The sequence below is a fragment of the Dioscorea cayenensis genome, chromosome 10 (assembly GCF_009730915.1).
Source record: "Dioscorea cayenensis subsp. rotundata cultivar TDr96_F1 chromosome 10, TDr96_F1_v2_PseudoChromosome.rev07_lg8_w22 25.fasta, whole genome shotgun sequence".
NCBI classification, from domain to species: Eukaryota; Viridiplantae; Streptophyta; class Magnoliopsida; order Dioscoreales; family Dioscoreaceae; genus Dioscorea; species Dioscorea cayenensis.
This window is the reverse complement of record NC_052480.1, coordinates 5,533,393-5,543,669: the sequence shown is the minus strand read 5'-3', so window position 1 is coordinate 5,543,669 and position 10,277 is coordinate 5,533,393. Positions and strand designations below refer to the sequence as shown.

General features: G+C 27.2%; 1 protein-coding gene across 1 annotated transcript; it reads left to right on the top strand.

Annotated features, from left to right (window-relative positions):
• The first annotated feature begins 5,026 nt into the window (after positions 1 to 5,026).
• Positions 5,027 to 9,189, top strand: LOC120270699 (E3 ubiquitin-protein ligase RGLG2-like). Its single transcript, XM_039277772.1, has 11 exons — positions 5,027 to 5,194; positions 5,828 to 5,912; positions 6,023 to 6,163; positions 6,615 to 6,728; positions 7,260 to 7,357; positions 8,110 to 8,189; positions 8,280 to 8,385; positions 8,454 to 8,581; positions 8,675 to 8,747; positions 8,827 to 8,883; positions 9,109 to 9,189. Exons 1-11 carry the CDS (start codon positions 5,045 to 5,047, stop codon positions 9,187 to 9,189), a joined length of 1,113 nt encoding a protein of 370 aa, XP_039133706.1. The 5' UTR covers positions 5,027 to 5,044.
• The last annotated feature ends 1,088 nt before the right edge of the window (positions 9,190 to 10,277 follow it).

Genomic DNA, 10,277 nt, shown 5'->3' with positions numbered 1-10,277 from the left:
TTTATCGGTCCAATAAAGATTTGTTAACTCAGTCAAACATCATATGGGCAATAAAATCTATTACGCACATCCTCAAAAAATTTGCAGGAATTATACTAAGTAATAAGTCTTTCTTACTATGTAATTTTGGAGAAGAGAAATACGACTCTTTTCATAAAAGACCAACTCAAGACCCATTTAAATAATATTAAAAATAATACTCTGTGAAAATAATAGGTGAATAGTATTACCAGTGCATGGTTTGGTTAACCCTACCCATCCAATGCCATGTGGCAGTAGTGATTGTCTAAAAATTGATAAATAATTACTTTATTGTAAGAAAAACATAAATAAGTATAAGTACAGTGATATTCCTATCAATGCTATAACTCAAATTATAATAGTAATACCGCGGAAATTGTTAGAAAGATGTTCACTATTAATTGTAAAGATATTGGAAGTCTGAATCACCGCCAATTAAGTTAATTCTAATTTTTATTAATTTAGTTGTTAAAGTCATCACAGTCTTTTATTATTTAATAATAGTACAAAGAAATAAAAAGAAATAAAAAGGACAACACATTTCCTTTACTTAACACCGTACGTGGGGTTTTTTCCCAATTTTTTTACTCATGTTTAATTACTAATTAAGCATAAAAATTCAATAATTAACAAATATAAAATTTTAATTTTAAAATATATTTATCTATTGTTTTCAACTTCCATCTATCATAAACTAAAGAATTAATCACTCTCATCAAAATTATTTCATTCTCAAAGCAATCTTTAATTGGTGACGGAGTCTGGTCTTACATCTGATGCTAAAGTTCTACAAACTTATTGGACATTCCAACACGTCTTCTATTATACATGCATAAACTTCATCTGTCTTTTTCTGAATTAAATAACATTTATAATAAAATTTTACGTTTCTTCTAAATATTTATTTGCTCAAAGCATTCTTTAATTATATCAGAGTATATAAGTCATGGTTAAAATTATTTTCTCATGGTAGGAGTAATAATTTTTTTAAAATGATCTTAATTTCTTTCAGGTTTTTTTTAACTGAAATTGTTGAGCTAATGTGTGGTAGGATATGCTAAAGGAAGAAAGAAATAAAAAGAAATAGTAGATTTTCATAAATAAATATTTATAAGACATATTTTGAGAAAAAAATTATTAAGGTATTATTAAAAAGAGTTATAAGGATCTGTAGCATGCAGGATTTTCCTTAATACTCATTAAAATAAATATATTTAAATTAAAATTTTATTTTTCTATCTAATTAGTATCGTTTTGTCACAATTTTTATTTATATATATATTAGAAAATGAATAAATTTTATTTTAATTATTTTTTAATGAAGATCAACAAATCACCAAATTTGAAGGTTATGCTATCCCCACAAACTAAAAAGGAATTTTGTCTAGAAAACATGATCACATTAACAATCCTGCCATCTATCTCAGATGTATAAAATGTAGTCAATGTCAATTATAATTATTACATTTGAATATGTAATAAATAGAATTTTTTTTTTCATAATAGGCTTAAATAATAAAGTAGATTTCTTGACCAGTATAGCTTTGCTTTTGGTCAATTTTAATTTTTTTCTCTAATAAATGTGATTTATATATTTTTTAACATATATATATATATATAACTAAATTAATAATAATTAATACAGACTTAGTTATTTACATTTTTGATAATTCATATTTAAAAATTTTAAAATTATATTTTTTTAGAATTTTAATTGAAATTAATTAGTAAAATATTTGTTCAACCAAAAAATAATTATAGACATTAAAATAAATTAAAAAACGTTCGAACCAAAACAATAAAAATAATTAACAATTCACACATCATATAAGATACATCAATCAGGTGACATCAGGATTTTAATCTGTGACAGAACGTTTCTCTTTGTTGACCTGATCAAGCCCTAGTTTCTTGCATTGCCAAGCAAAGATTTTTAATTTTTCTGAAAAAGATCTACAGGTTACGAAATTGTAGATACATTAGCTAATATGTATAAATATTGATTTAATTATGTTTTTATAAAATTATTTCTTATTCTTATTTCGGTATAATTTCCTTCTTGTACCGACGACCTCACTTCGGACACTAAGAGCCCTGGTAAAAAAGTAATGATCCGCATGACCTTATGGCTCACATGTGAAAATTTGGTGAGCTCACATGACTTTCAATGAGCTTGTCTAGTGGTGATCTATCATCTGTTAAATGGGAAGATGGATAGAAGAAAAGTTGCAATATGAGTAAATGATAATTTTTAATACTAAATATAATTTAGATTAACCGTCCTTTGGTCTATTAGTACTGAATTTTTTTTCATAAGATGTTCATTTATGAAAGGGTGCTTGTTAAGCTTAGTCCATGTCTGAGTACATCCTTGACATGTGTTTGTCACATTTTGTTAATATATATATATATATATATATTGCCAAAACATTTAACTACTTCGTTCGTAAGAAGAGAGAGGATAGACAAAGAGACACATACATATAAGGAGGAATGAGAGAGATAAACAGCGCCCTCTCGACTGTACTTGTGCTAGAATGGGTTGTGTGGGATTTGTTTGTTTATAATTTTTTAGGGGCGGTCAAGATTACATGTACTATTTGGATGTTGATCCAATGGCTGTGAATGCATCACTATTTAGTTCTATTCATCCAACACTCCAACATGACACTGTTGCTAGCATTGTTCATAGCAATATACAGATATGAATTTGAATCCAATACCTGATCTATAGAGATCCTTAAGATTTGTTATTTAAGAACGTTGATAGATGACTAACTTTCATATATATTTGAGATATGTTTTAAAAAAGTTTTTTTTTTTTTTATATAAGTATGCCAACCAAGAGAGTGCAAGTCGGGCAAACCACCCTGAGCATCAGTGACAACCCACCTGTTCGGGGTGGCCCATTCGACTTGGCGGGTTGTGGGTCACCTTACACTGACCCAAACCTCGCTCGAGGCACCTCGCCCCAGGCACACTACCAAATTGGTGTGCCAAGTTGGAACCCGTTAAATATAATTTAAAATATAATACAATATATAAAAACGAATAACAATAAGTTAAGTTGGTCATTTCGGTACGATTGCTTTTTTAGGCAATTGCTATGCATTTTCCTTGGAGCTGGCGATGAGGGTCTAAATTTTAGTATAAGATTTATTTATTGTTTATATCTTTAGTAAATCAATTTTAACAAACCTAAATTTATTGATGGATTGGCTAGAGTGGTGGTATTGTAAGGGTAATTGGCTCTTGACTTCAAATCATATTTGTCACTATTGTTGATTATTTTTTAAAAAATAAAAAATAATTTAAAAAAAATAAAAAAATATTTAGGATAGTTTTAAATAAATCGCAATAATTAAAAACTTTTAATAATATTATTATTATTTTGTTAAATATGAGTGTTTTGATAATGTTTTTAAAACCTGATATTAGTTAATGTCAGATTAAAGTTAAATCTCTTTAAGAATCATAAATTTGATTAAACGGACCATGAGATGGTGGAAATTGAAGAAATCTTATTAAATATGAAATTTATTTCTCTATAAAAACCAATTAAATATACAAATAATAAATTAAAAAAAATAATATAATAACGGTTTTAAAAAATTCAAAAAATATTTAGGATAATTTTAAATAAATTGCAATAATTAAAAAATTTAACTATTATTGATTTATTTTTGTTAAATACTTATTATTGAATGTTTAGATAATATTTTCAAAACCTTATATTCGTTAATGTAGGATGAAATTTAAATCTCATCAAAAATCATATATTTGATTAAAAAAATCATGAGACGGTGGAAATTGAAGAAATCTTATTATATATAAAATTTATTTCTTTTTAAAAAATTAAATATATAAATAATAATTAAAAATAAAATAATAATGATTTTTTACCATTGTTTAACATTATGTGACGATGAATATTTTTTATCATAATTTAGTCTTCATTCATTAAAATATATTGTTAACAAGAAGATTTATAAAAAATTATAATTAAAAGATTTTTTTAATTATGTTGGAGTAAAATTTTTTTTAGTAATTTAACAAAATTTTAAATCAATTATTTATTACTAAATACATTGGATAATATTATAACTTTAAGTTAATAATATGTTTAAAAATACACAAATTTTTTAAAATTTCATTAAAAAATACATAAAAATATTGTAGAAAGGATTATGGTTTTCAATTAAGATTTAGACCATTACACAACATTGAAATTATTTTGATTTGTATAATAATATCTTTGTATATAAATAATTTGATATAAATTCTATTAATTTGAATAATATTTATAAAAGAATTGTGATGTTAAATAATGAATTGTTTTAATGATATGTGGTAATGGTTTGATCACAAAAATTTATAGCTCAGTTGGTTAGAGCTTCTCAAGAATTGTTGGGCTCCATTTTTGTCAAAGCCTATGTTAGTGAAATTTTCTTAGAAAATATATATATATATATATATATATTAAAAAAATAGAGTCAACCCGATAGGTTGACCGGGCCCATCCTGATAGACTAAGACCGAGTGACACGGTGGATCGACCAATTGGTCATAGATTGAGAAAAACTCAACCCGAATCTAGGCCCGGTTAATTACGAGTTGTTGCTTAATTTGACAGATTTGGTGGGGTCTAGCCAAAAAAAGGCCATGCACCCTCTATGCCAATCTATGGTATTTTTCCAATTATTTTTCTTTTGAGAAGTTCTCCCACAATTTACAGAGTCCAAATACAATTTTTTTAGCTCCTAATGTTCGACATAGACTATATATTTTAATTATTATTAGTTTCTTTTCCAAAGTGGTTGCCCAGTAGGTTGCACTAATTAATGGTTGAATAAGACCTTGACCACAAAGCTCATATGTGATACTTAATTTCAGAAAATTTATCTAGCTTAAAGCTTGAATGTCTATAAAACAGGCGCCCGGCCATTGTGTTTGGATTCGGATAATCTGTTTAAATTTTTAGCTTGTGCTGATGGGTGGGAACAGCTCTAAAGAGGCTGCATGCATGCCAGGACTTATCAGCCATCATCCATCTTCGTCTTCGTCATCATCATCATCGAATTCATCAAGAACTCATACGAGTGGTGGAAAGGGCGGCCGGAATTTTGAAAGACGGTATTCGAAGATAGCCGATAACTTTGAGTGCTTGGAACAGGTATGTTACGTATGTATATATAGTTTAGGATCAATAAAACAGTATTCCCTTGATCATGACAACATTATGCATATAGATATTGATTTAATTTCAACATATAATTTGTGCCGACTAGAGTGAATGTATCAATTGTTACAACACTTAAATTGGTAGACATTTAATGTAACAGAATTAGTATATAAAATAGAGATGTAATATACAAGAAAGGACCAACGGTTGCATATAGCATATTGGTACCGGGTCACTTGCGTAAAGTTTTCATTTCAGAAGGGTTCCGAGATCAAAACCCACGCAAAACAAGAACAAGATGTTATTGAGCTCGCGAATGTACTCCACATCTGTTCCCGCCCCTTGACTTAAACTTTAAATGGGGATGTTTGTCGCTAAGTGTTAAAAACATATATATATATATATATATACAAGAAAAGTTATAAATGATAGAAAAATTTCATTGGTATACTATTATACATCATTAGTTTTGATTCTGCAGATTGAAGGATAACAAGTCATGAAAATAAAGAACAATAAAAGACTAATTATAGTTTACAGTAAATATTATATTTTCAACGCTTGTGTCATTACTTACAGGCTTTGTGAACTCTTGCGATGAAAATTTTTTGTTAAAATGAACAGGTTACTGAGGCTCTTGCACAAGCTGGTCTTGAATCTTCAAATCTCATTGTTGGTATAGATTTCACAAAGAGCAATGAATGGAGTGGTACGTTGGTTATACATACATATATACACTAAAAAAGGTTTCTTTTGTTCTTCATGACTTAAAAACCAAATAAATAGACACTTAATCAATTAGCTTATCTTTGAATGCAGGTAAACACTCTTTCAACAATCAAAGCTTGCATCATATTAGTTCCTCTTATAATCCTTATGAACAGGCCATTTCGATTGTTGGCCGCACTTTGTCGCCTTTTGATGAGGATGACTTAATACCATGTTTCGGCTTTGGTGATGGTAATTTTCTTAATTACGGCCATTTAAATGTGTTTTTCTTTGAGAGTTCTTAAAGGATGTAACATTAGTGATTTTTTTAAAACATATTAATTTTTTTTTATAAAAGACTACTTTTACTAATGGGCCGTCCGTGATAACACATAAAGCATGTTTTGATAATGATCAAATTATTTTTAATTATTTTTTCTCTTAAATTAGCTTTTTTATTAATATTATTGTATATTTTATAATATGGTAAATATTTAAAATTTTTATAAATTAGGATCAAAATATTTTCTTTTTTTTTAGATCATTATAAAATAAGTTCTCTTTGTATTTATTGAATATTAAAAATATAACCCTTTTTTTATGGTATCAGAGCCCACTGTTACTATTTTTTTTTTCTACTATTAAGTTTCACGGCTTAGTTTATTTCAATAACTTGATTAAGTTTTACGTTTCTTTTTCGCAGCAACAACTCATGATCAAAATGTCTTTGATTTCAATCCTGATTTGAGACCATGCCATGGATTTTCAGAGGCTTTATCACGCTATCGAGAAATCATTCCTCATTTGCAATTATCCGGTAGATTTCATTGCATTATTATATTATATTATTTTATTTTTGATAATAAAAGACAAACGCCTCACACTTAAAATTTGTCGAGGGACATACATGAATAGAGGTGCATCAATACGGTGGCTTATAAATCCATAGGGACTTATTAACTTGATCAGATTCATATAATATAATGAAAATTCTTCCTTGCTATATGATCCTAGAAGGAAGAGATATGAATTTTCCCATAGGGGAACAATACAGATACCATTTGAACAATATTGTAAACAGCCGAGGCTAGAGAATAGTGGGTGAACATTACTATTATAGTACTGCTCGTGCAGGGGTTTGATCCTGTTTTTTCCTATCCACTGCTATATGATAATCCAATGGGTTATACAGTAGTTATCCATTAACTTAGTTTTTGTTATGAGAGTTTCATATTTGATTTATATTTATATATTTATACTATTAATTTTTGTTATGAGAGTTTTATATTATATTTATATTTATCGATTCATAATAATATTTATTAAAGTAATGAAATTTTCCATTCAGGACCAACATCTTTTGCTCCTATAATTGAGAAAGCAATGGATATTGTGGCACATAGTGGAGGACAATATCATATTTTACTGATTATTGCTGATGGACAGGTACATACACACACATATATATATATATATATATATAACACAGAAAATGGCCACTAAGTCCTTCCATTTTTTCAATATGCCCCAAAACTCCCTCTAATTATTAAAAATCCTAGGACTCGTTTAATGTGAAATTCTTCATTTTTAATCCATATAATTTATTTTAATTAACTTTTTAAATAAAGTTCCAACTTCAACCTCGCTGCTCCTACTTCCACTCCTTGCACCAAGGAGTGCACCCCATCCCTTGTGAGCTCACTAGACTTAGCACAAGCTCATGTGTAACTGGTGAGGCCACTCGGACTATGGAGGAAGATGGCGTGATCAATATGGAAGAAAAGAAAAGGAGATAAATAAAAGAAAAATAAAAAAATTGAGAATATAATGGCAATTTCATAAAAATTAGCAAATGAGAGATGTATTGGATATTGAAAAGGTTTCATGGATCTATATGTCTTTTTGAAATATCTCAAGAAACTACAAGTTAGTTTTCCTTTGTAATATGGTAATTGTTAAATCTAGGTAACAACATGCTATAATTGACTATATAATATATGAAGAAATGACACATAATTAGCAGAGTATAGAAAGTCCCAACAATAGTTAAACTCATTTTGAATTTCTGTACTTAATAAGAACAATTCACCTTATCCTTGAAATGTACATAATTCTTTTATTTTTTTTGTCTTTAGTTAGTTTTTTTTAATAAAGTCTTTAGTTAGTTAGTTTTTTTAATAATTTAGTAATTTATACAGGTTACGAGAAGTATAAATACCAGGAATGGCCAATTAAGTTCTCAAGAACAGAAGACTATTGATGCAATTGTAAAAGCTAGGTGAAGTAACTATATCACTTAGTTATGATCAACAAATATGTTGAATAATTTAAAGAAAAATAACTAATTATATATATATATTTTTGACAGTGAATTTCCTTTGTCAATAATTTTGGTCGGAGTTGGTGATGGTCCATGGGGCATGATGAAGGAATTTGATGACAATATACCAAACAGATTATTTGATAATTTTCAAGTAATATAATTGTATTTCTGTTGTATTACTTCATATTCAAATTATTTAATTAACAATATGCTTTGTAGTTTGTAAATTTTACCGAAATTATGGTAAAAAAAATACCTCAAAACCGAAAAGAGACCGAATTTGCGCTTGCAGCATTAATGGAAATACCATTACAATATAAAGCAACAATTGAGCTTGGCATCCTAGGGTAATAATGCATTATCACAATTGTTTTTTAATTTCTAGCCTTTTATTTAATTATTATTCACTTAGTTTTTACTATATTTGTTGTATTATTTAGTAGGAATTTTGGTACAAAATCTCAAAAAAGTGCTGCTCTCCCTCCACCAAATGCTTCACAAGATAATTGTCATGTATGGTTATAATATTTTAGTTTATTTTATAAGTTACAGATCACTATGGACTAATTATTAACATATCGATATTCATTAGGTTTGCCCGGTGTGCTTAATAGAGCCAAAAAACATGGCGTTCGGATGTGGGCACCAGGTAATCGTTCATGTTTTGATGATTTTTTAATGCAGAGTTTTTAATAAAAAATAATAATTCATGTATAATGTTATGAATATATATATATATATATATATATATATATATATACATAAGAGGTAACTTATATGTTGTAATCTATAATTTATCTTTTATTATTCATTTACATAATTAATTTACCTTTTGAATTTAATTTTTTTTTCTATTTCTTTTAATGGTTTTCAGACATGCTTTGATTGTGGAAAAGCACTCAAGTCGTGCCCTATTTGTCGTAGCTCAATTCAGACAAGAATAAAACTTTATTAGGATTAATGTTTTTAAGGATTTGTTCAGTAATCTTTGTTTCTATTTTTCATTTGGTTGGGTTTATTTACTTAAATACTAAAAAAAATAAGGTATGGATAAATATGTGCATATATTTTCAGTTTGGTGTGATTAATATTTGTGATTATGTTTTCATGTATAAATTCCTCTTTGTCCTTCAATAATTGTAATTTTTACCTTTCTTTCCTATTTTAATGAAATTTTTATTTTTAAGTTTTGAATGAGTAAATATCATGAGAATAATTGTTTATGAAAATGTACTTTATATTATGGTCATTTATATTTTTATATTATTGAAATATTCAATAAATACAATCATTATACTTTGCTTTATGAGTTTATTTTTATTTATACAACATGCGACCATCATTTTGCAAATTATATTACAATCGACATTTATATTGATTTTTTATAGACCATATTAGATAGATAAACTATGAATTATATCAAAGGAAAATGACTCTTTTTTAAAACATTGAAGTTCTTTCATAAACACATTGAATTTATGGATTTCAGCATTTTTTCTAATGTTGGTATTTTATTTTATTTTATTTTCCAATTCTAAGCCCAATAAAAACATATACTCATCAGCATAAAATTAAAAAAAAGGAATTAGGATAAAAAAAACTTTCAAAATTTTAAATAAACGAGATAAATAAATAAAAAAATTTTAAAAAAATGAATTTTTTAAAAGAAAGTTGAAATAAACCTAGCTATGGATAAAAAATACCTATGAATATATAAACAGAAGGCCTATGTATATAAACATATATACCTTTAAAATTTACAATAAACCTAGCTATTCTTTTTTTGCCAATCAAACATGGGACGTTAAGATACCAAGGCGCAACCCAATAGTTTCTATCATGGCATGTGAGTAAGGGGTTTTGAGTTTGAACCTCTAACTTGTAAGGTACACGGTCTCTTATGCAAGGGAGAAGCTAGAAAATTTTTTTAGTGGGGGCCAAATTTTTTTTTTAGAGGGCTAAAATTGTTTTTTAGACAGGTAAAAAGTGAAAGAGGCAAATTAATAATAGATTTTCATGAATTTTTTGTAATATATATGTTAG

Excerpts from the sequence above, each read along its gene's own strand:
- LOC120270699 (XM_039277772.1), top strand. The coding sequence starts at position 5,045 with ATGCCAGGACTTATCAGCCATCATCCATCTTCGTCTTCGTCATCATCA. Across the intron at positions 5,913-6,022 it reads AAAGAGCAATGAATGGAGTG|GTAAACACTCTTTCAACAAT; the intron begins GTACGTTGGTTA and ends CTTTGAATGCAG. Across the intron at positions 8,582-8,674 it reads ATTGAGCTTGGCATCCTAGG|TAGGAATTTTGGTACAAAAT; the intron begins GTAATAATGCAT and ends TGTATTATTTAG.